We start from the raw sequence: 25751 nt of genomic DNA on the forward strand, positions 1-25751 counted from the left end.
CCCCGGAGTGGTTTGTGAATGGGGGGAGGGGAGGGGGCGGGGCGGCCCGGAACCCTGCGAGCCCGACGCTTCTTCTGGCGAGTTGCGCGACTCCGAGGCGTTACTCTGCGCTCCCTCCCGGCGGGCGGCGGCGGCGGGCGTTGGGATTCACGGGCCAGGGCTTCGCGAGGCTGGAGAGGCCAGGCCCAGGCCGCGGGCATAGGGCCCTCGCAGCTTCGGGACGCAGTATAATTGGATTTCCAAAAAGAACTAGCTGAGCTCTTGGCTCTAAGGCGCCTATCGGACTCAGAACGAGAATCATCCGTTTGGCACAAACTTGGGGGCCGAGCTTTTGGGGCTGAAGAAGGAGCGGGGGAGTAGAAAAGGAGACGAGGAGGAGGCGGCGGCGAGCAGAGCCTGGAGGCGAGGAGGCGGAGCAGCACCGCCGAGGAGGCGGCCTCGGCTAGCAGGCGGCGGCGCAGGGCTCTCGGCTGCCCCGGGCCAGACTTGGTGTGGGGGGCGCGTGCGTTACTGTGCGCTGTGGGTCGAGAGACTTGAGCGAAGTTTGAAGGGTAACCGGAGACGCTTGTTGCTCCTCGCCGCAGAAAAAGCCACACCGTTACGTCGCGGCGGGAGAAGGCCGCCCCCCTTGGCGCCCCCGGCCCAGGCAGACGAGTTTGGGCTCCCTGCGACTGATCGAGTGCTGGGCGGAGACGGCTGCGGCGCCCACGCGGCGCGGGCACCCCAGCTGCAGCGCCCTCAGCTCCGCGCCGCCCACGGCCCGGCCCCGGCGCCGGGAGGACTCTCATGAGCCGGGCGCGGCCGCGCCTCCCCAGATCCAAGCCTCTCTCGGCTGCCTGGTCGCGCTCCTCCGGCTGAGAGCGCCGCTGCACCCGTGGCCGGCGATGCGGGGCCCCGGCGCGGCCGCGTCGCGCTCGCCCCTGGGCCTGTGCACTCTAGTGCTTGCGCTGCTGGGCGCGCTGCCCGCCGGTGCCGGGGCGCAGCCTTACCACGGCGAGAAGGGCATCTCGGTACCGGACCACGGCTTCTGCCAGCCCATCTCCATCCCACTATGCACGGACATTGCCTACAACCAGACCATCCTGCCCAACCTGCTAGGCCACACGAATCAAGAGGACGCGGGCCTCGAGGTACACCAGTTCTACCCGCTGGTGAAGGTGCAGTGTTCTCCCGAGTTGCGCTTCTTCCTGTGCTCTATGTACGCACCCGTGTGCACGGTGCTTGATCAGGCCATCCCGCCGTGCCGTTCTCTGTGCGAGCGTGCCCGCCAGGGCTGCGAAGCGCTCATGAACAAGTTCGGCTTCCAGTGGCCAGAGCGGCTGCGCTGCGAGAACTTCCCGGTGCACGGCGCCGGCGAGATCTGCGTGGGCCAGAACACGTCGGACGGCTCCGGGGGCCCAGGTGGCGGCCCCACAGCCTACCCCACCGCGCCCTACATGCCGGACTTGCCCTTCACCGCGCTGCCCCCGGGGGCCGCTGACGGCAGGGGCCGTTCTGCCTTCCCCTTCTCGTGCCCCCGCCAGCTCAAGGTGCCCCCCTACCTGGGCTACCGCTTCCTGGGCGAGCGCGACTGCGGCGCCCCGTGCGAGCCGGGCCGTGCCAACGGCCTAATGTACTTTAAGGAAGAGGAGAGGCGCTTTGCCCGTCTCTGGGTGGGCGTGTGGTCGGTGCTGTGCTGCGCCTCGACGCTCTTCACCGTGCTCACCTATTTAGTGGACATGAGGCGCTTCAGCTATCCCGAGCGGCCCATCATCTTTCTGTCGGGCTGCTACTTCATGGTGGCCGTGGCGCACGTGGCCGGCTTCCTGCTGGAGGACCGCGCGGTGTGCGTGGAGCGCTTCTCAGAAGACGGCTACCGCACGGTGGCGCAGGGCACCAAGAAGGAGGGTTGCACTATCCTCTTCATGGTGCTGTACTTCTTCGGCATGGCCAGTTCCATCTGGTGGGTCATCCTGTCGCTCACTTGGTTCCTGGCAGCTGGCATGAAGTGGGGCCATGAGGCCATTGAAGCCAACTCTCAGTATTTCCACCTGGCCGCGTGGGCCGTGCCCGCTGTCAAGACCATCACCATCTTGGCCATGGGCCAGGTGGATGGGGACTTGCTCAGTGGGGTTTGCTACGTGGGCCTGTCCAGCGTGGATGCGCTGCGAGGCTTCGTGTTGGCGCCTCTGTTCGTCTACCTCTTCATTGGCACGTCCTTCCTGCTGGCCGGCTTCGTGTCGCTCTTCCGCATCCGCACCATCATGAAGCACGACGGAACCAAGACCGAGAAACTGGAGAAGCTCATGGTGCGCATCGGCGTCTTCAGCGTGCTTTACACTGTGCCGGCGACCATCGTCCTGGCCTGCTACTTCTATGAGCAGGCCTTCCGCGAACACTGGGAGCGCACCTGGCTCCTGCAGACTTGCAAGAGCTACGCGGTGCCCTGCCCGCCTGGCCATTTCCCGCCCATGAGCCCTGACTTCACTGTCTTCATGATCAAGTACCTGATGACCATGATCGTGGGCATCACCACTGGCTTCTGGATCTGGTCCGGCAAGACTCTGCAGTCGTGGCGCCGCTTCTATCACAGACTCAGCCACAGCAGCAAGGGGGAGACTGCGGTATGAGCCCCGGCCCCTCCCCCACCCTCCCTTCCCCCATCCCCTCCGAGAGGGAGAGGCACGGGAAGGAGAGAACTGCTGGGGTGGGGGGTGTCTGTAACCTCCTTGCCCTCCAAGGAGAAGGGACCTGGAAGAGAGATGAGATATGTAGATTTGGGACGAGGGGTGTGTTTGGATAAGGAGGTCTGGGTGGAAAAACGGTTTGAATGAAAAGACTTCTGGCAAAGACTTGCAGGATGATGATCATGATGATGATGATAACGATGATGTTAATCACGTACGGGATGGGCCGACCGGGGTCTATCAAGATTGAACCCAGCAGAGATTGCTCTGAGTTCCTCCCGGCTCCAGGGCTGAACTAGGACTGTGAGCGGTTCCCCTGCTGCAAGACAAGTGGCCTGTCCTCACTCCTGTGAGGCCCGGGTGAAAGGTACAGCTCTGTCTGCGGCGGCGGCTTTGTTGGGAAAAGGGAGGACTCCCTGCGGTGTCCTTGTCAAGCGGTGGTCAAACCATAATCTCCTTTCACTGGGGCCAAACTGGAGCCCAGATGGGTTAATTTCCAGGGTCAGACATTACAGGCTCTCCTCCCCTGGCCCCTCCCGCCTGTTTTTCCTCTCCTACGCCTTTCAAGTTCTTGTAAAATAAGCATTTGGAAGTCTTGAGAGGCTTGCCTCCTCGAATCCTAATGTGAGGATGCAAAGAAATGAAGATAACATTTCGAGATGAGGCAAAGGAGACGAGTAGTAGGTATTTCTGCTACTTTTTTATTTCCTGCAGAAGGCAGAAGAAAGAAGGGTGTTTTATTTGGTTTAATACTCTGAAAAGAAGTAATGACTTGTTGCTTTTCAAAACAGGAGTGCATTTTTCCCCTTGTCTTTGTTGTAAGAGACAAAAGAGGAAACAAAAGTGTCTCCCTGTGGAAAGGCATAACTGTGAAGACAGCAACTTTTATAGGCAAAGTAGCACAAATCAGAGGTTTCCTTTTGGATGTTAATTTGACTGAGGTAAACATTCCTTTTTAAGGAAAAGTGAAGGGCAGTGTGCTCCCATACCCCAATCAGGCAGAGGTTCTGACTCGGCTAAAGGAAAATGCAAGGGGTTTTGTTGTATTTGTTTTAAATAAATTTAATTCAGAACACGTGATCGTGTCTACAGGCTCTGTTAAAATGTTCAGGGAAATCTCTCCCTTTATTTTTTTTTTCTTCCTATAAACCTACATTTAGGTTTTCTATTTTCTTCCAATTTGAATCCTTCAAGATAAAAGGAAAAGAATAATACCCTCAGCCTCCATAAAAAAGAAGTTAAAAAAAATTTTTTTAAGTAAAGAACCATTTTTGTCCTGTTTTCTGAGTTCCATAAATCCGTTTATAAAACATCATGTGTATGCTGACCCTGTTTTTGTGTGGCTGGGTGGGGAGGTGACCTACAGAAATGATAATGAACGAAGCGGACAATTCAAACCATGGGTCCCATTTTTAAGGAAAGTCATTAAAAGAAGGTAAACTTCAAAGTAATTCTGGAGTTCTTTGAAATGTGCTGCATGACTTAAATTTATTAATCTTAAATCATGTACTTTTTTTTTCTATAATAGAACTCTGATTCTTTTGCATAATGCTCTAAAGCTGAGCAGAGAATCATGGGAGCTAACCTTTACTCCACCTTTGACACCACCCTCCAATCTTGCAACACTATCCTATTTCTCAAAACAAGTTTTAAAATGCTGTTTTAAACAGTTTTCAGATTAGAGAGGGTACTGTCAGGAGTACAAGTTACTTTATATATGTAATGTTCACTTGAGTGGAGCTGCTTTTTATATTAAAGTTAACATCAACCTTGTGTTTCTTAAACTTCCAAAATAGTCTCATTTGTCAATTTAAAACTCCCACTATACAGTTTTTCGCATCTTTTGTGTTATATCTCTTGCATGTGAAATTTGTAAAATAGAGACAAGTGCAGTATGTATATTTTGTAAATCTCCCATTTTTGTAAGAAAATATATATTGTATTTATACATTTTTACTTTGGGTTTTTGTTTTGTTTTTCCTTTAAAAGTCTACAAGGAAGCCCCACTTTATCACATGTACAGATCACAAAATAAATTTTTTTAATACAAAGTGAATGTTTAGTTTACAATTTCTATATATATTTAAGCTAAAGAACAGAATTTTGTGTTATGAAAAGAATGTGTGGAGGGACACCATTGGATCTGTCTGTCACGTAGATGTTCTATATTAGTGAAGTCTTATTGCCTTTTAAAATATAGTGTAATGAATGCTTTATCTGTCCTTTAATTTTTTTTTCCTGTTGTTGCTGCTTCCTGCCTACTACCTTCCACACAACCCTAAGCCTTTTCACATCTTGCTTTGGATAACTTATTAACTTACTGAAGGTACAGAATAAGCATCTTTTAGAGAGGTGCTATCTGACCCTTCAGAGATGCAGAACATATTTGAAAGAGGACTAGAAAATATTTTTTGTCTGCTTTTCTGGTGATGTTTTTCTTGGGAAGAATTCAGTGAGTTCTCCGTGTGTGTGTGTGTGTGTGTGTGTGTGTGTGTGTGTGTGTGTGTCTTTTTAATTGATGTTTTTGTATTCTAATACACCTTACCTAATTTGTTAATTCTTAAATCCTTTGGGTTCAGGAGGCTGGTCAGATGATTCCAGTTAATAGCAAGGGCCTTTAGTATGGAGGCTTCTCAGCTGTAGGCTTCACTCTACCTTCTAGGTCAACCAAACCAGAGGTCAAGTGATTCCCCGAGGTGGCAGTGACTCAGCAGCTCCGGCAGGAATAGACTCCATGCCTGACCCCAGGATGGCCTCAAGCCACTGAAGCTATTCTTTTCTCTGGTCTGAGAGGCTAACTTTGGAATCAGATTAGACTGAGAAGCCTTCCTAACCAAGCACTTTGATATTAAACAGTCCCTCAGGGAAATGATAAAGGCATTCTAAATACTTCCAATTCCAAGAGCCTCACTAGCTTTAATTTTTTTTTTTTTTTTCCACTCTTCTCTCTTCTTTAAATCAGGTGCCTATTTCCTGGCTTTTCCTAACAGTCGCTCCATTCTTGGGCAGCCATCAAGACCCAGCAGCAGACTGGACGCTGCTATTTCTCCTTCCCCACTTCAGCTCTAAGCTTCTGTAGTTCTAAAGCTCAAAAGAAACAGTTCCGTTTTTGTTTTAATTAACAGGCTTGCTCACATGGCTGGCGTGTTTTACAAACACGCAGAAGGAAAACCAATGACAGTCCTCACCGGGAGGAGGGAGCTACACCGCTGCACTCTGTGCAGAGCATCTTTTAAGATCCTCCTGGGTTTTGAACATCACAATGAGTGTGAGGTCATCTGAATCTGTGAAGATTTTGTCTTCAAGGAAGGAAAAAAATAGCGACTTAAAGTCTCTTTAGGTTTATCCAGTTTTTGCTCATAAAATGACACCTTTTAGGTTAAAGCATGCCTCTTTTAACACCACACTAATACCGCCTGTTAAGAATGTTTGCTTTTAGAGTAGGTGGAAGGCTCCCAATGGGGTTTTTTGCTCACAAATTAACTGCTAAAGGCACTTAGACCCTTGTGTGGGTAGAGCAGTGTGACTGCTCCTATAAATGTGTCCCCTTACTCTTTTCAGAGCTGCTTCATCCTGAAGGACGCCCAAAGATTGAAGAGTGTTGGTCTTTAGTGAGGGAACAAAGACTGTGTATGAATAAATTACTACCTGCTTTTTTTGTAAGCAAAGATAAAAGTGTTCGGTTTAATTCTTTTCACATTGGGATGCATCCTTACACAGTTGACTCTTACCTAAGAATTTTAGAAGCTCATGGATTTTTAAAGAGGCACATCTTAGCAGAAAATATGTGAGAGAGAGTGCTTGTGAAAGGGCATGTGTAGAGTTTAAAACATTGGCAGCAGTTTGGTGTTAATCCCTAGATAAGGAGCAGAAACACTTGTGAGAATTTTCTGTAGTTTATAAACCAAAATTATTCTACACAATAATCCTACGCAACACGTAATATTTTTAAGTGGGTATGTGGGAAATTATGGCAATAAATAAATGTGCTGTTGACAACATTTTGTAATTAAACAATTTTTAAGTGCTCTTGATAAAAAATAGTGATATTAGAAATTCTTTGGGGAGAACTATAGGAGGACAGCAGCTGTAGGTTTGAGCCCTGTAATTATACTGGGAAATTCTCTTCTAACTCTCCCATCTTTAATTTCACTGAAAAGGCAAATGGCTATTTATAGATGGTATATTTTTATATATGTATATGTGGGTGGTGAATAAGGTCTACAGGGCTCCAGGAAATCCTAGAGGAGACCACAAGCACACCAATGTGGACTTAATTCATAGGCCTATTCTCTTTTTCTCTTATTTCACCCTTAGTGGCATTAAACTGATTTCATAAAACTCGCTTCTTCAACTGTTTTCAATTTGTGACATTTTTTACATCTGAATCTGTATTCCTCACATTTCATACAAAAATAAACTAGTTAAAAGGGCACCATTAAAATGTCCAGTGTTTTGGGGCACCCGGGTGGCTCAGTCAGTTAAGTGTCCAACTTCAGCTCAGGTCATGATCTCACTGCTCGTGAGTTCGAGCCCCATGTCAAGCTTTGTGCTGACAGCTCACAGCTCGGAGCCTGGAGCCTGCTTCAGATTCTGTCTCCGTCTCTCTGCCCCTTCCCCAGTCGCTCTCTGTCTCTTTCTCTCTCAAATATAAATAAAACATTAAAAAATAATAAAGTAAAATGTCCAGTCTTTGATAACCACACATTGTATCTCTTATTCTCTTTGGTTGGAAAAAAAAGCTCAGTCACTTGTGATTTTCTCAATCAGTACAAAAGTGGTAGAAAAAAGGAAGTTTGTCTAAGACAATGGTGGTTTACTATGAGTGATCCAGTTCAAGAAGCACTGCTCAAGAAGTCACTATATAAAAGGTGCTCTGATAGGACTGGAAGGGGACTAGAGGGGCACAGATAAAAGTAAGAAAGACAGTCTACCTGGAATAACTTGTGACATAATTCATGGTGAGTAGGGTGTTTCCCAAGGAGGAATAAGCAACTAATTACATTTCTAGACAGAACTTGGTAAGTGTCATTATAGAGGTTCAAGTGCTGTTTGGAATAATATTTACTTGACATATGGTGGCATTTACTACTTTTTAAAAGCTGCTTTCACATTCATTATTTGACTATCCTCATAATTACTATAAGAACCCTTCAATATATAATCATTCCTACCTTATTTTATTTTTTAATTGATGTTCAAAGTACTGTAGTTATATGACAGAGATGCTTTTACTTATTTATTATTTTTTTTAAGTTTATTTATTTATTTTGAGAGAGCATGCAAGCCAGGAAAGGGCAGGGAGAGAGAATCCCAAACAGGCTCTGCTCAGCATGGAGCCCAATGCAGGGCTCAATCTCACAAACCGTGAAATCATGACGAGGGGCCAAATCAAGAGTCAGACGCTTAACCCACTGAGCCACTTAGGCACCCCTGAGATTTTTTTTTTTATTAAACTAATCTCTGCACCCAATGTAGGGCTCGAACTCACAACCCCAAGATCAAGAGTCACATGCTTCACTGACTGAGCCAGACAGGAACCCCTATAATAATTCCTATTTTAAAGATGAAGAAGCTGAGAGGCTCAGTGAGGTGAAGTGACACCTGAGGAGAAAGGAATCATTCTCATGTGTGCTCAGATTCTGAACTCAGTGCACTTTCTATAATATGCCACACAACCTGTCCTGAAAAGTGCTATGGAAGTTCAGTGGTAGGAATGACCATTTAATTGCAGGGGCAGGAGGGTGTCCAGCAAGAATGCATTTCCCAAGAACCCAGATTATGTGATCCATAATTTGTGCACTCTTATATTGGTTTCTTCACCTCTGTGGGTCTTGCTTTCCTCATCTGGTGAGGGTAACTTGTGAGACAAAGGTCTTCCTCCAGCATCCTGTGATTCCAAGCAGCCAGGAGGAAGTATGAACTGGCCCACCCCTTTGTGGATTATCCATAGCTGGTGTGAAATCCCTGTTTGTTTTGTTTTGTTTTCTTGTGTTTTTTTCCTGTGGGCCAGTATGTCTTACTTTCTAGCCAACCAAGCCAGTGTGTGCTCTGTGAAGGAAAATGAGGATTACATTGACCTTCACAAGCCCAATTCAAAAAGTAAAATCATTACTGTATTACTATATACTGAAGCCAAAATGTAAGTTTTGGAGTTGTCTAGTCTCTTGAACTGGCTACTGTGTCATTCCTTGCTCTTCTTCATTAGCAATTGCATTCTGCCATCTGATAATTCATCTTCCTCAATACCAAAGGGGTGTTATTGCATGGAATCTTGGTTTCTCTCAAAGACCATGTCTTTATCACAACCAGGTTGGCTGCAGTCTTGTTATCCTGGAATTGCCGTTGCTGGGTGTTTCAGTGCCAAATCAACATTTTATGTGGCTGAAATAATAGGACAGAGGCTCTTGATTTGGATCAGTTACACTCAGCCAAAAACTTGAATGCTTCTCTAGGTCATTGTCCCTAAAGTCTTTTTCAGAAGACTTCAAACTAACAAAATTAAATGGAAGCTATTGTGAGGAATTCAAATGTACTTTAGCTGGGGAGTCTGCTTCGCTCTGCAAAGTCCTTTTAGGGAGCTCAAGTCCACCTCTTATGCATTTCACTTCCTTTAATGCTTCACACCTGCAAATCTCTTTATGTATCTTGACTCTGGCATCAGATTCAGCTTGGACCATTAGAAGTGATCTCTGAGAGATGGGCATTTCAGGAGCAAGAAAGGGCATTTAGGAAGCAGAAACAAAGGCAGGGGAAGATAAAGTTCCATATAGTCCATGAATGAAAACAAGCTGCTCCAATGATCTTGGTGAGACAACAACCTAATACTACTCACCTTTGGAAAACTTGTTCCCCAAACTTCAGCTTGGCCTTGCAGAGGCCAATTCAATCAGAGGGAAAATCATCTTGGGGAGGGTATGACAGGACAGGGAGCAGGAAATATAGTACCAACAATGAAAGTTTGTATGCCATAACTTAGCCCCAATTATATTTTTTAATTTCCAAAGAAAAATAAATGGCATGTAGCATTTAGTTCCAGTTTCCAGATCTGGGATAGCTGGAAGGAGAGATGGGTGGCAGCTGGTCCCTGAGGTATAGCAGATGTAGGGAACAAGTCCTGGAGCTAAAATCATGAGTTTCTTCAGTGCCAGCAAATTGTTTCTTGAGGAACTAGGACGTGCCAGATGCTGTGTTAGGCCTTGGGTATAGCACACTGACTTATGGAAGGTGTTGTCCTTTGTTGAACCTTTGCCAGCGGTAAGCACACACTCCTCACCTCACTTATTTCCCACACCAGCCTCTCAAATGGAGATTGAACCAAAACACCATCTTTTGTGTTACAGATTATCTTTCTCTCCATGATCCTAAAGTACTAACAACAACTGAGGAGCAGTATCTTTATTTTACTTTTATTTTTTTGAGTAGCAGTATCTTGATCACATTCTGAAGATGGGAAATCAGTGAGGCTAAACACAGCCTGTTCAGTGTCATGAGTAATCACAGGCCAGGCCACACTGAAAGTTCCACCCAGGTCTCCCAAAGATTCTGACTCTGGCCATCTTTTCCACAAAGCAGTATGCTTTGAAGATGTGGTATGGCCAGCAGGAGAGAGACCTAAGAGGGAGAGGGGAGTGACAAGTGATTTGGACCAGCTTTGTGAAAGGGAGCGTGACTGTACAAATGTGTTGCCAACAACAGTGAAGATTGGCCCTTCTTACTGTGTTAATGATCATTACCTTTATAACTGCTAACATTTATTAAGCATTGACATTATGCTAAGGTCTGAGTATCATATAGTATGGTAGTTTTAATCTACACAAAGTCTTTTTTTTTTTTTTTTTTTTTCAACGTTTATTTATTTTTGGGACAGAGAGAGACAGAGCATGAACGGGGGAGGGGCAGAGAGAGAGGGAGACAGAATCGGAAACAGGCTCCAGGCTCTGAGCCATCAGCCCAGAGCCTGACGCGGGGCTCGAACTCCCGGACCGCGAGATCGTGACCTGGCTGAAGTCGGACGCTTAACCAACTGTGCCACCCAGGCGCCCCATACACAAAGTCTTAACCATAGTACTTGGCATCTAACAGAGGTCAGTACACGTCAGCACTATTGTTATTAATATATAATTATTTCATTTATTCTTCACAACAACCCTAGGAGGTAGGTATCATTATTCCTCACTTTACATACAAGGAAACTTGGGCTCTGAAAGGTGAGCCACAGACCAGCAAACTGGCTATAGCTTGTGCCCCTAATCACCATGCTATAAATATTTACTGAGGCCTTAATGTCTTCCATTCTCTATTATTCTTTTTAATTTAACCCAGAATTGAAGAAAGAATAAGTGAAGAAAATATTTCACATCAGGACTGAATGGAATTAAGGAGGGCATTTTCAGTGCTAGTCCCCAGAAAATTTGGGGGTTTTATTTTTGTTTTTTAAGTGAGAAGCAGAAGACTCATAAATGCTGTTTGAATTCTAGAAGGCTGGGTGCTCCCTGTTCTTGCATATGCTTCTACATTGGGGTTCAAGGGCCTGGCATCAAGAATGAGCCTGAGAAGTACTTCCCAGAAATCACCAGGAACCATTTGGAAGGTTGGACTAAGAGTCCCTCCAGAGATTTCCTCCATTGCTATGGCTTCTGCCTTTGCTCATTCTAGCCTGAGGATCAGGACACAGACTTAGTGAGAAGGTTCATGCTGCTTACAAACCAAGAGCCCACTGAACAAGAGCATGAGAACAACAAACCTTAGCAGCATGGAAACCCTCTTTCTAAAGGTCTATTGGGAGAATCACAAGAATCTTCACAGTATTATTATCATATATACCATAGCAGTATTATCATAATGAAATGATAAGATGATAGCTATCCTTTAATGAGTGCTTACAATGGGCAAGTTCTGTGTTAAGCCCTTACATCAACTCACTTAATCCATACATTATAAGGTGGAAATTACTCTCATTCTCATTTTACAGACTCTTAATATGGAATTCTGGAATCAACCTGAGCATTAGCATTGAACATGAGCTCAAAAGAGAGCGTGTTCAAGCACCCCACTGTAAATACCCTTTTATTATCCACACTTTACAGAAGGAACAACTGAGGCACAGAGAATTTAGATGGCCCTTAAGGTTATGGAATGGGGAATAATTTAGGTCTACCTCCCATTGGAGTGCTCTTTAACAAACAGGAAATGATTTTGGGGAAAGAGTGAAAACAATTCCAGAGAACACAGTTAAGTTTCTCTTCTTTCTACCACTGGCTCCAGGAACTGTGAATTTTGAAGGCAACACTCTTTTTGTTGTTGTTCTTTTAAAAAAAACAAAAAGCAAACAAAAACCCTCAAGAGATAATTTCACAAGTTCCAACAACAACAGCAAATCCAGTACGTTTGCAGAGAAAGAAGTGAAACATTGCCTCTCTCCTGATGCGTTTTTGCAGGCTTGCAACATTTGCCAGCAAGATAACTGGATTTCCCAAAGAGGGAAGGGTCCAATCACAGGAGACTTTATAGCAGAAACAGGTAAATAAGCAACTCAAAAGGTTTTGCCAGTACAACTGTTTGCTAATCTGCTAATTAAGGCCTGTGAGTTAGATATGATGGGGATATAGAGTTCATTCTTTAGTTTATGGGCCTAGGTGAGCTTTACGTTGCTTAGAAATTATGGATTTCTTTCATAAAAGAAATGAAAGGTTGTTGGTGGTGGCGGCAGCTGCAGTGGTGTGTGTGTGTATGTGTGTATGCAGACTATTTTAAATAAAAGGGGTCTTGTGTGTATGAGACGGTTCAGACTAGTCTTTGATGATCTAAAGGAAGGCAGACTTAAGGAGAAAAAAACCTAAATGTTAAGGTAAGATCTTTTTTCATTTAATTTGTTTTTAAAAAACTGCATCTCACATGTACATCTCCCCTCTTTGTCTCTCTCTTTCTCTATCCTTCACGATTAACATTGAAATACCATAGTTATAGCTGCATATCCCATTGTTAACTTCTGGGTTTCATTCCGTGAGGCTTGACATAGATGTCAAATGGATGCACTTGACACCCTTGCACAAAGACACATACCAGCCTAAAAGGAAACTATTTAATTTTTAGCAGAATTCATTCTAAGGATGATTTGTTGCCATTTTCATCACCACTTGCACTTAGCATTTCCAAGGAATTAAATTTGTAAATAGCACACTTTTTTAGGGGAAAGTCAGTCAATGCTGTAATACTTGGCCTGCAGTGCTCTCAGCTTCTAGCATAGCATGCATTTGCCAGTGCTCCCTGTAGCATTCCTGAAAAGCCAAATGGCTTGATAAAGTCAAAGGAACCCCAGAAAATGAGAACAAATGTTTCAAACCAAACCATCCTCTCAAGTCACAAGGAAGTTTCATTTTACTGTTAGTACAAGTGAGTGACAAAAAAGAAGGTTAAAAAATAAACTTTGAAGTTCTCCATTCAGGTCCTGCTTAGGGGATCTCCCCCTATAAAAGTGGATTCTTACTTTATTTAAGGTGGGAATCTATTTCACTGTAAGAGTTAAATGGAACAGCAAGGAAATTCCGTTAGTTCATCCCTGATGAGAGAAAGGCGACCGACAATTCCTCTATTCATTAAGTGGCTTTTGGTCCACAAGTTGTACAAAATGTTTACTTCAGATAACTTAAGTCTCCTTTCAGTTCACGCCACCACTATTATATATTTATAACTGCTCAGTGTTTGTCTCTCAGGATTCCCCAAATCTGTCCAAGCAGTTCAAGTGGCTACCGAAAAAAATCTAAATGCAGTCTTTGCCGTCCAATCAGAATGCTGTCTCAACTGCCTTTTCTTGTTTTTAAATTAAAAAAACACAATTTTCTGTTCGTCAGAACACACCAGGTTTGGGCTCTGCTTATGAATGGAAATACTCAAGTTTTGGGGCACCTCGTTGGCTCAGTTGGTAGAGAATGCAACTTTTGATCTCAGGGTCTTGAGTTCAATCCCCACATTGGGCACAGACATTACCTTAAACAAACAAACAAACAAAAATAACTGCTCTTTAAATAAAAAAATAAATACTCAACAGTTTCTACCTCCAAGGCACTTACAGCGTGTATAGAGGTAAAATTATTGTGTCTCTTACTCTCCTGTCCTGGACACTTGATTTAAAAAATGAAAGAAAGGGTTAGCCTTTTGCATAGTATCAGACTTCAAGAAAAATTAGAATGGAGCTAGCTAGCTTCATTCTCCTTGGGGACACTTCTTTTAACCCAGAGATCTTTCTTACCTGTCACTCTGAACCAAGAAAAAGGAAACACAAAGATGGAATGCATTTAAGAAAAAAAAAAAAAAAAAAAAGGAGAAAGAAAAAAGAAAAAGATCAAAGGGAAAACCCAGCAAAGAAAGAGAGAGAGCAAGATAGCAAGAGAAAATTCTGAACACAGCACTGCTTCTGAGCCCCTGACACCTTGATTCAGTCATTCCTTCTACAAATATTAGTTGACTTTCTATTGTTATTCTCATTTCCTGTATCCCAGAGTTATAATAAATGGTAACATTGAGGGTTTTGATGCACCAGGCACATACGTAGAGTGTACTAAGCACTGTGCACTTCTTATCTGATTCTCTCCAAACTCTCTGAGATAGATACTATTATTCCCATTTCCCTAAAGCTGAGATATAGGGAAGTTAAGTAACTTGCCAAAGATCCCTTTATTTCTATACTGTATGCATTTTTCTCTTTCTGCTTTCTGCTTTTTTTCCCCCCAACCCTGAGTGCTGAATTGTGGGTATCCATAGAATCAACTGTTTCTTTGAAATATCACTAAAACTGTGATTAACTTCTCTTGGGATTGTGAAATACATTTATTCCAAGTCATGTGTTACTTATTAGCAGGGAATTAGACCCTGCTTTTCCATGATCTATGTTTAATGACTTCATCCCACATGAGAGGGTATCACAGGAGGATCATGGTCACCAGTGGGGAAGCTTATACACTTGAGGAGCCAAAGTGGGTTTGATTTAGCTCACCTCATTGTGTTCTTACATAAAAGGGGTTGCAGGGGAGCCCAATAAGAGCCCCCCACCGGGGCAAAGTGACTCAAGAATTACAATATCCAAGTCCAGATGACCCATTTAATGTACTCCTCAAGTGTTCACCCTGTGTCCAGTCTCCAAACTCTCCCTGAAGATGAGAAATTTGAGAAATAACGACAGATTCTCTAAGAAGTTTAAGAGTTGTTTGGAAAAGATGAGTTAATTGCTCCCTCCAAACATGAAAAAGTCACCAGTGTTATTCTGGTTTGGGGAAATAACTTCAGCTCACTTGTTGAGTGCATAGTGCTAAAATGGTCAAGGGACAAAAAGAATGTCTCACAGCCAACCTAGGCTGTCACCTCCCAGCTTGAGATGTCCCTTTTCCCAACCAAGGCATCCTGGAATGTTTAAAAGTCCACCCACCAACACTGCTGTTAGAATAAGCAAAGCAGGCATCTCTCTATCAGAGAGCCAGTTATTGTAGCTCCCTCTATGGGACTTGCCTCAGAGAACAGAGGGTGATTACAAGCGAAATCATGCTCCCCTGGAGTTGTCAGCCTTCCCCTACAGCCCAACAGGCTCTGGGCACTTAAGAAGCATCGTGGACCCCTAAGACAAGGTCAGTGGTTTGAGATCCAACAGCTGGTGCTATATATTTTCCTCAGCCAGCAACTGCAATTTATCCTTGGCTCTGTCCTCTCCCTTAACCCCTCCAGTTGGCCAATTAACTTGGATTCTAGTTCTTCCCCATGACTACCATTTCTTGCTTAGATCATGGTAATAGCCCCCTAACTGGTCTCCCTACCTGCATTTTGGTCCCTCCTCCAATTCATCTCCACCCTGTGCCAGAAGAAATCATGGTACATGTAACTATGACTGTCTCTTCCTCACTTAAGACCATAAGCAAAGCATGCAAGTCCTTCCATGATTTCTGCCTACCTCTTCAGCTCATCTCCCAACATTCCTGCTCTGCAGAGAGTACTCTGGTAATGTTGATCTGTTCACAGTTGCCGTACATACCCATGTCACAAATTCATTTTTTGAGGAAAGAGAGAATTTGTAGCTATTTTGACCACAGGAAGTTAATCAAGCTCTGTACTGGATGAACTCCAGCTCTCTTGCTCCCTGCAAAAATAGACAGGAATGTGGGCTCAGAAGAAAATCAAAGTGAAGGCCTAGATACCTCCATAATCACCCTGGGACATTCCTACACCACCCTGGGACAACTAAAGGAATCCCAACAAGAAAGAACATTACTGGGGGAGCCACCAAGGCCGAGTGAGGTGGCTCAGTCAGTTGAGCGTCTGACTTCGGCTCAGGTCACGATCTCACGGTCAGTCAAGCCCCGTGTGGGGCTCTGTGCTGACAGCTCAGCGCCTGGAGCCTGCTTCAGATTCTGTGTCTCCCAATCTCTCTCTGCCCCTCCCCCAGTCATGCTCTGTCTCTCTCTCTCTGTCAAAAATAAACAAAAAAAAAAAACATTAAAAAAAAAAAAAGAAGGAACATCACTGGACTAAATAAATAAATAAAAATAAAATAAAATAAAAAAAGAGCATTAAGTATTATTATGCCTAGGCAGTGATTTTTCTTATATTTACCTTCTAGTGCCCAGCACAATATCTAGTACCTGGAGATGCTCAGTGTATTGTGTTGATAGTATCCACCCAAAGTTCATGTCCTTCCCAGAACCTCAGAATGCAAACTTATTTGGAAATAGGGTTATTGCAGATGTAGTTAATTAAGTTAAAATGAGGTCATATGAGAATAGGGTGGGCTTTTAATCCAATATGATTGTTGTCCTTACAAGAAGAGATAGAAAGACACTCCAGGAGAATGCCATGTGATGATAGAGGCAGAAATTGGCCTGGTGTGTCTACAAAGCAAGGAAATCCATGGATTGCTGGCAACCACCAGAAGCTAGAGGAGGCAAGGAAGTGTCTTCCTCTAGAAACTTCAGAAAAAGCATGGTATTATTGGTACCTTTTTTAAAACTTCTAGCCTCCAGAACTGAGAGAGAATAAATTTCTGTTGTTTTAAGCCACCTTGTGTGTGGTAATTTGTTACACCAACCCTAGGAAAATAGTATACTCAGTGAATAAGTCTGTTGGATAAATAAATACAAGAATAAATGAATGGATCACATCTGGAAAATTATTCAGAGCCAAATAATGTATTAGCACCCTTAGAGATATGATTTGTATGTTATCAGCCAAAATCTATTCCCATTGCCCCATGACCCTATAACTAGATTAGAGCTGAATGCATAGTTGGAACTCCAAAATACTAGTCTTTCTCTAGACTGGCTACAATACCTTGCTATAGCTAGAGAACAAAACTAAGAACCCAGAGTTCAAGGAATCACAGATCCTTTTGAAAATCTGATGGAGGGGCGGCTGGGTGGCGCAGTCGGTTGAGCGTCCGACTTCAACCAGGTTATGATCTCATGGTCCGTGAGTTCGAGCCCCGCGTCGGGCTCTCGGCTGATGGCTCAGAGCCTGGAGCCTGTTTCCGATTCTGTGTCTCCCTCTCTCTCTGCACCTCCCCCGTTCATGCTCTGTCTCTCTCTGTCCCAAAAATAAATAAACGTTGAAAAAAAAATTTTTTTAAAAAAGAAAATCTGATGGAAACTATGGGCTGAGTCCCCAGAAAAATGCAAGTGCATTCATATATGCCCAAGACTTCAGGCAATTTCCTCCTACCTCCCCAAACTCATTGAACCAAGATTTGAGAATTCCTAAATTAGAAGATACAGGTAGAATGTTTAGGAATTTTCACCAATTTTTTGGACACATGGAAAACAGAGAAAGGCAAGTTCCCTGTTTACGCCATGCCATGGGGTGTCTGGGTGGCTCAGTCGGTTAAGCGTCTGACTTCAGCTCAGGTCATGATTTCCCCATTTGTGGGTTCAAGCCCCACATTAGGCTCTGTGCTAACAGCTCAGAGCCTGGAGCCTGCTTCAGATTCTGTGTCTCCCACTCTCTCTGCCCCTCCCCCACTCATGCTCTGTCTCTCTCGCTCTCAAAAATGAATAAATGTTAAAAACAATCTAATAAATTAGGTCATGCCAAATCAAGAGGCTCCCGTTACTTGGAATGGGCTCAGATGGCTCGTCTAAGAGTCATAATGGACCACAGGAGAGCAACCTGGCCTGGAAATGTAGGGACCTGAATTCCATTAATTTAATGGAATTCATTTAATTCTTTTATTCTTTCTGTCTTCCATTCACACCCATACCACTAAAATAAGGTTGCTTTTAGGGTCAGAGGACAGGTTAATGAGATAATGTTGGTAAAGCACTTTGCCCTCAGGAAAATGTTGCTTTGTAAACATGAGATATTATTAGACTTTATCAAACTTCAGCCCAGCCAGCAGTGGCCCAGACAGTGGTGAGTCCTCTTTTTTATTTACTGTTTGGCCAAATTGGGTTCTTTCTCTAAGGCAGACAGTGTATGCGGTCTCCTGATGGCTGGTATAGAGGACCCTGATAAGTGGACCCTATCACCTCCCCTTGAACAGTGCAAACAGATCATTTGACTACATTTGATCAAAGTCCCCATCCTTTACTAACAGGCCCAAATCTCTTTGTGCATACATATTAAAGCAATAATCTTTAGGGAATTCTTCTTTTCCTGTGTGTGTTAATTTCAATGTGAATTATTCAAATATATCAACAAGAAAATAAATCTTATTTCATGTTCGGTGGTTGTGATTTTTTAATTACTTCTTAGGAATGATTTCATAGAACTTCCCCCTTTATTTCTGCTGTTCTTGGCCAATTTGAAAAAGGAGAAAAACATGATGATCACTGGTTTCAAAGACATTGGTTTTAGAACTTATTAAAAGTAACAAAAAGAAAAGAGTAATTTCTACAATTAGCAAATTGTAGTCAAACTTAAATGTTTCAGACTCACATTTTCTAGCCTCCAAAAAAAAAGGGGGGGGGGGGAAAGAAAGGAATTGCTTGAGTTCTATGGAAATTTGTTTTTAAAAAATCTCAAGGGAGCTTTTTTCATCATCAGAATTGACAAGGACAGAATGAACTGAGAAAAACCTAAAATGACAGCAGTAATTTTCATCAACATGAAGATGACATAGAATCTTAACTCAGACCCTTAAGAAATCCCACTACAAAGGAAAAAGAGTTCTCCCACAATTACCCACTCCTCATGCACACATACTAAGGGCACCTGACAGATGACATTAGCCAGTGCTCTGCATTTGGTCAAATACCATTTCACCAAATTGCACCAGTCAGACTTATTAACCATAAAGATGAACTTGCAAAGAGATTGTTGAATCCTAACGATACAGTATGAGAATCTTCTCTTCTTCCATCCCTCCTCCCTCTCCATCTCCCTCCCTCCTTCCTATTAGGTACCAGGCACTGTGCTAAGTAAAGGTTAATGACGTACATTCTACTACCTATAAGATCAGTATTTAAATCATTTAGATTGCAGATCTTGCAACTTTTGGATAGATAGAGATGTACCTCGGGAAGAGGAAATTGTGTTCGGTGTGGCGGGGGACTGGGGGAGTGGAGGAGCAAGAGAAGGATAATTTGTAAGAATGGTTGCCTTTGGAAGGTCCTATTTGAGACATAAGTTTGAAAGGTGAAATTATTTTCTACTGCTAATATTCTCACCATTTTGCTTCCTCCCCTTTTCTCTCCAGTAAATCAAATATTTACCAGTTACTCAGCACTCTCTTAAATGACCCCCCAACGTATGATACATGATCTATGTGTATCCGGGATACATGTATTTATATTACAGGCAGTAAAGGCATGGTAGTCTCCAAACTTTGCCTCTCAGAATACTGTGTCCTAAGAACATTTATGCCTCGTCAAAAAGGAGGAAGAATGAATGAAAGAGAACCCCAGTAGGTTTTAGAAAAAGTATACATGAAAGTTGTTTAAATACATATTTAAATTTGCTAAAAATAGCTCTGATTGCAGGAGAAAATTAATTAAAGTAGACGAAAAGCTTCTAATCAGATTTATGCTATCTGATCCTGTAATTAGACCTGGCTTTTAGGCCATCCTAATAAGTTTATTTGAAAAGGAAGAGAGATCATTGTTTATTGGAATGGCAATAATTTGGGTTTCTTTAATTGACTCCTGGTGTGAATACGTTGATGCCTGCTGTTCTCTAAGAGGCAGCATGGAAAGTTTCCAGGAAAAGTTCACATTCCAGGGGCGGCTTTGGAATCTACTTTCCACTGCAACCCAAGTCTGTCATTGGGGCTTGAATTCGTCCCAACAAAATGCCAACTTTCAAAGGCAGCCTCACCAGGCAGCAATCATCATGGCTATGCCAGGGGGCTGGATAAGGAGCCCAGTTTTGAGCTGGGCCATCAAGATAATAGAGCGCATTTCCGAAATCTTACCTTCCCTATGTCCAAAGCACTAAAAAGCACAAAGGGTGCCAAAGGCTGTGACTTCAGGAGCCAACAGTCAGGATTTGTAGACAGCATTAACATTCTGACATTGTCAGCCGCAAAAGAGCTGCAATGAAGGGGGAGAGAGGAGTACTAGATCTTCCTCCTCCCAGAGCTCCCAAATTCCCAAAAGCAGTTTTGTCAGTTGCCTGCTAGAAATGAGTACATTCCATAGGAAATTAATAAGGTGCAAAATAAAAATAATCCATAACTCATTTGAAAGCAGAATGCATTTTGAAGTCTCTCACTACTTTAAGTGCTAGTAAATCGATGTTTTCTTTATAGGGCGTTTTGGTCAGAAAGAAGGTAGAGACCCCTGGGTGGCTCTGTTGGTTAAGTGTCCGACTTTGGCTCAGGTCATGATCTCACAGCTCATGAGTTCAAGCCCCACATTGGGCTCTGTGCTGACAGCTCAGAGCCAGGAGCCTGCTTAGGATTCTGTGTCTCCCTTGCCTGCTTGCGCTCTGTCTCTCTCTCTCTCAAAAATAAATGAAGATTAGAAAAAAAATTTTTTAATAAAAAATTTTTTTAAAAAGAAAGAAGGTAGAGAAGAGAGGTCCTGAAAGAGGAAGTGGGGATTTCAAATCCTGGTTTGACCCTGAAGACCTAACAGATGACCAACTCTCTATACATGATCATAATGGCAACTCTCCTCCCTTCTTCTAAGAACATCCAGCATGCAACCCCACCATGTTGGTATAGCACTAATCATGGCCCTTTCCCTGACACAGTCCCCCTGAACATAGTTAATCATTTGAAGGTAGGCATCTGACCCACGCTGGGTCACACTGAGCTTTTCCCAAGGAATTAGAACTGGAGCTAAAGAAGAAGTCAGTCTCTCTCTGGGTCTCTGGGCTGTGGGATGTAAAGTCCAAGAGCCATTAAATGCCATCTCACTGGCTTCAGAAATGAAAGGCAGAGTAGCATCCCAGTACCATTCAGGTCCCTGATTCTGCTTGTTCCTGAGATGTAGCTCAATGTCATCACCATCATACTAGTTAACCCTTTTTGCTTAATCTAATTTGCATTGGGTTTCTGTCCTTTGTAACCAAAAGAGTCCCAACCAATAAAACACACCTTTCTGTTTAAAAAAATAAATGTTTAAAGAAATAATTAGAATAAGAAAATAATTAGGATGTCTTTCTAATAATCTTCTAGGTCTTCTTCCTCTTCTCCACAGGATTTTCCTGATTTTTACTGCCTAAAATGTCTCTTATTGTGGAGAATATGTGATAGTGCCAACTTCTAAAGCATAGTGGTAACTGGGGAAGAGGTGGGAAATAAAGCAAATGAAAGAGTAGATCTGAAATGCATTGAGGACACCTACCTGGCACCTCCAGAAGGACTGGGTCCAAGTCCTCCAAGAAGCAGACATGAAGACAGGATTAGATGTGCAAGAGATTTATTAGGAAAAACACCTGTGAGGGAAAATGGGGAGGGAGCCAGGAGAAATGTCAGACTGGGGACAGGTCTGACCTTGTGAAGGAGAGGGGTAAAGGAGGAAAGTTAAGATGGAAGTATCTTAGACTATTTTGCAGTTTTAAGAAATTCTTTTTTTTTAATGTTTATTTATTTTTGAGAGAGAGAGTGGGGGGAAAGAGCAGAGAAAGGGAGGGGGGAGGACAGAGGATCTGAAGCAGGCTCTGTGCTAAGAGCAGAGAGCTCGATGCAGGGCTCGAACTCACAAACTGTGAGATCATGACCTGACCGTAAGTTGGACACTTAACCAACTGAGCCACCCAGGCACCCCAGTCCTAAAATATTCTTTAAAGGTTTGGCAAGGCGGGGGCGTCTGGCTGGCTAAGTTGATAAAGCATGCGACTCTCAATCTAGAGATCATAAGTTCAAGCCCCATGTTGGGCATAGAGCCTATCTGGAAAAAAAAAAAAAAAAAAAAAAAAAAGTTCGGCAAGGCAGCCAGGGAGTCTTTGAGACAAAGTTACCCACCGGAGGAGTCTCCCATCTGCAGTGTCTCCCAAGAACAAGCCCACCCACTACAGTATTGCTGTCATACTCAGTCATCAGCTAGGAGCAGCCTGTGGGAAGCTTGGAAGCAGGACAACTGCAGTGATGGATTTCAGAGCAGGCAACTGGGGCCCTCAGTCAATTATGCTCTGCACAGTTGGAGATCTGAGAGGTACTTTTTCATGGTCACCATGGTCTGCCTCTTCTCTCCACAGGGCCTCATTCAGCACCTATTTCTTCAATGTCCACTTGAATGCCACCCGCTCCTCTGCCCTGATTTATACAAGCAGAAGTATTCTATTCCTCTGGATTCCCACAGCATTTGCTCCATCCTTCTCTTACACAACCTAATACTTTCTACCTTCTGTTACTTTCTTGCAATACTTTCTATTTTATATTGTGAGTGATATATGCGGCCCACCCAGATACAACTAACCCCTGTAAGCCACTATTCTATTAGGGGACCAAAGTGGGAGTAGAGGCTGCTTACTTTATTTGCCTACTCTGGGCACTTGAATTTTGACCTGAATACTCAGAGTTTACCTCATTTAGGCAGTTGCTTTATTCCCTCTAGTCTCAGACTCGTATTTGTTCACATCTTAACATTTCTAAAATTGGGAGGCCACTTAGAACTTATGTTAAAAGAAATTTGCCACCTGCTGGCAGGAGAGTAAGTTGAGACAGAGCTGTTACTGTCTGCCCATGGGAGGACTTAGCACGGCATATTTACAATAAGTGAAGCAAATATTTATTGCTGAAGGCATGACTACACTTTCATGTTTTCTAGCAAAACAACAGCCAAGCACTCCAGAGGACCCTAGAAGAGGACTGCCGGTCTACACAATGGGCATAGTAATTACATACAATAAAAACTGACAGACATCTCAGGAGAAATAGCAGAATTTTTAAAGTTAAGTTGGTATGATTAACTCATTCATCACAAAATGATTCTCAGGCACCAAATATTTTTTAGACCCTTCTTTGTAACTTTCACAAGAAGCTGTTTACCTTGTAGAAAGGGTTAATTTAATTAACAGTAGAACAAAATTATGAATTTAACCCAATAGGGAATACAAATGAAACCCTGGTATTCTACAATATAGCTAACAATTAGACTGCCTAAGCCTACATTTGCTAAGAAAGTCAAGATCACTAGGCCAGGTGATAAAAAGCAGAGGATCCTCATGATGCTATCTATGCACAATTGTCAATGGTCACAAAGGATTCAGAAGAATCCATAGGCTGAATCTGAAAGAGGTTTGTTCTTGGGGTGCCTGGCACAGTTGGTAAAGCATGTGGCTCTGGTCTCAGGGTTGTGAGTTCAAGCTCCATGTTGGGTGTGGAGATTACTTAAAAGTAAAACTTTCAGGGGTGTCTGGATGGCTCAGCTGGTTAAGCTTCCAACTCTTAATTTCAGCTCAGGTCATGATCCCTGGGTTGTGGGATTGAGCCCTGCATCAGGCTCTACAATAAGCACGGGGTCTGCTTAAGACTCTCTCTCAGGGTGCCTAGGTGGCTCAGTCGGTTAAGCATCCAACTTCGGCTCAGGTCATGGTCTCATGGTTCATGGGTTCGAGCCCTGTGTCAGGCTCTGTGCTGGTAAGCTCAGAGCCTGGAGCCTGCTTCAGCTTCTGTGTCTCTCTCTCTCTCGCTGCCCCTCCCCCGCTCGCACCCTGTCTCTCAAAAAAATGAATAAATGTAAAATAAAAATTTAAAAAAAGACTCTCTCTGGCTCTCTCTCTCTCCCTCTCCATCCCTCTCCCCTGCTCTGCTCTGTCTCTTTCTAAAAAAACTAAAAAGCAAAACAAAACAAAAAAACACTTTAAGAAAAAAGTGAAGAGGTTTTTCTCAAACATTGAGTGAGGTACTGAAAAAGAATGTACAAATAAGTGTTATATTTATAGTAGTCTTTCCCCCTTAAAACCTGTTATTATATTACCAGTGTATCTAAAAATGTATGGCATCTCGAACTTGAGGAACTAGGGTTACTATAATAACAATGGAATAGTTCTTCAACTTTTGACTTTAGGTTGATGCCAAAATGGTTTGTTAAGAATGACTAAATGCAAACTCTGTAATAAGAATTCTGTACAGTTTAAATATTGAGTTGGCAAAGCTCAGTACCAATGGTCGTCAATTTGCTGGTTCAGTTTACAATGGTTCAACTTCAATGTTTCAACTTTATGATGATGTGAAAACAAGGTACACACAGCAGAAAGTGTGCTTAAAATTTTTAATTCTGATCTTTTCCCAGGCTGGTGATATGCAGTATGATATTCTCTGATGATGTCTGGGCAGCAGCGAGCTGTAGCTCCCCATCAGACCATGATCAGGAGGGTAAACAACTGATATGCCAACCACCATTCTCCACCCATACAACCATTCTGTTTTTCACTTCCATTTCATTATTCAATAAAATTGCTTGAGATATTCAATGCTTTATTGTAAAATAGGCTTCGTGTTAGATGATTTTGCCCAGATTTAGGCTTATGTAAGTGTTCTGAGCATGTTTAAGGTAGGCTGGGCCAACTGGTGATGTTCAGTAGGTTAGGTATGTTAGTTGCATTTTTAACTTATAAAATTTTCAACTTACAATGAGTTTATTGGGACTTAACCCCATCGTAAGTTGAGGAAGATCTGTATATGCATCACAATTCACTCTCCCTCCATTGCCTATGGGAGACATAACTGATCAGCCATGGAACTCCTTTTTGCTAGGCCACAACTCTGCAGAATTATTCTCAATTAAGTGTTCTAGGAAGCCACTACCAACTGATTGGATTTAGTACCGAATAAAAAACCTGTTTGCCATCCCTATGTTCTTATATGGAATTATCTCCAAAGAATATACAAGGGGTTCTGACACCAGTCTCCTCTCTCTCCACCCTGAGAGATTAGTGAAAGCTTACAATAGCATGGCCAAAGAACCATTTGCCGTTCAGCTTGGAATCTTCTTGCAGGTTCTAGAATCTATAGACCTAGTGTCCCACATTGTTTTAAGCCACTCCACCCTGTTACTAATCACAAAAAGTTGTGATTTTCTTCCTTAAAATATGCCCTACAATGCTTGCTGCCTGTTCTGCTAACTAATGAAAAAGGCAGTGTGGTACTTCATAAAATTTAACACTCTCACCAAGTGTTCTGTGTCTTAATTCTCTTGGTCTTTAATCAGAGTGTGCGATCCTCTGTTAGGAAGGATAAGAATCACTTCCTGCTTAGAACTGAAGCTGAAAATGTATCCCTTATTTCAGGGTAGCTTGAAATTTTTTGTGCCATACCATCAAGCTCCTCCTGGGGAAAAGCAACTCAGGGTATTACTATTTAATCATGCCAAGACCAGTAACATATAGGCTTATTGGAGCATGTCTTATTTTCCCTTGCTAGGCTGTGAGCCTCCTGAGCCCAGGGACTGTACTATTTATGTATCCCAATTATACCATCTTGTATCAAAACATTCATATAGAAGGTGCTCAATAATTTTTTTCAGAAAGGGGCTCAAAGGGGAGAGAATTCTTTTACAGTACTGGGTTACATCTCCATTGTAATCTGTTGTGACTCTTGGATCTGAGGAAGGATTAAAAGAATTTTGTTTCTATAAATATTAACCTCCTCACCTCCATCCCCAAGAATCCTTGATATTCAAGGAAGTCCTCAGCCTAAAAAATAAATAACCTTTCATTTGC

The 25751-nt window shown here is 43.2% G+C and overlaps 1 protein-coding gene across 2 annotated transcripts; it reads left to right on the forward strand.

Annotated features, from left to right (window-relative positions):
* The first annotated feature begins 848 nt into the window (after positions 1-848).
* On the forward strand, positions 849-24503 carry FZD7 (frizzled class receptor 7). Of its 2 annotated transcripts, none has more exons than XM_045480772.1 (3): positions 849-2603; positions 12107-12188; positions 24323-24503. In XM_045480772.1, the coding sequence occupies exons 1-3, from the start codon at positions 885-887 to the stop codon at positions 24328-24330; spliced, it is 1809 nt and encodes a 602-aa protein (XP_045336728.1). In that variant the 5' UTR covers positions 849-884; the 3' UTR covers positions 24331-24503. The 2 variants fall into 2 exon arrangements, with proteins under 2 accessions (XP_045336728.1, XP_045336727.1); XM_045480771.1 differs by lacking the exon at positions 24323-24503 and adding an exon at positions 22856-23003.
* The last annotated feature ends 1248 nt before the right edge of the window (positions 24504-25751 follow it).

Source organism: Leopardus geoffroyi, chromosome C1, assembly GCF_018350155.1.
Source record: "Leopardus geoffroyi isolate Oge1 chromosome C1, O.geoffroyi_Oge1_pat1.0, whole genome shotgun sequence".
Classification (NCBI taxonomy): domain Eukaryota; kingdom Metazoa; phylum Chordata; class Mammalia; order Carnivora; family Felidae; genus Leopardus; species Leopardus geoffroyi.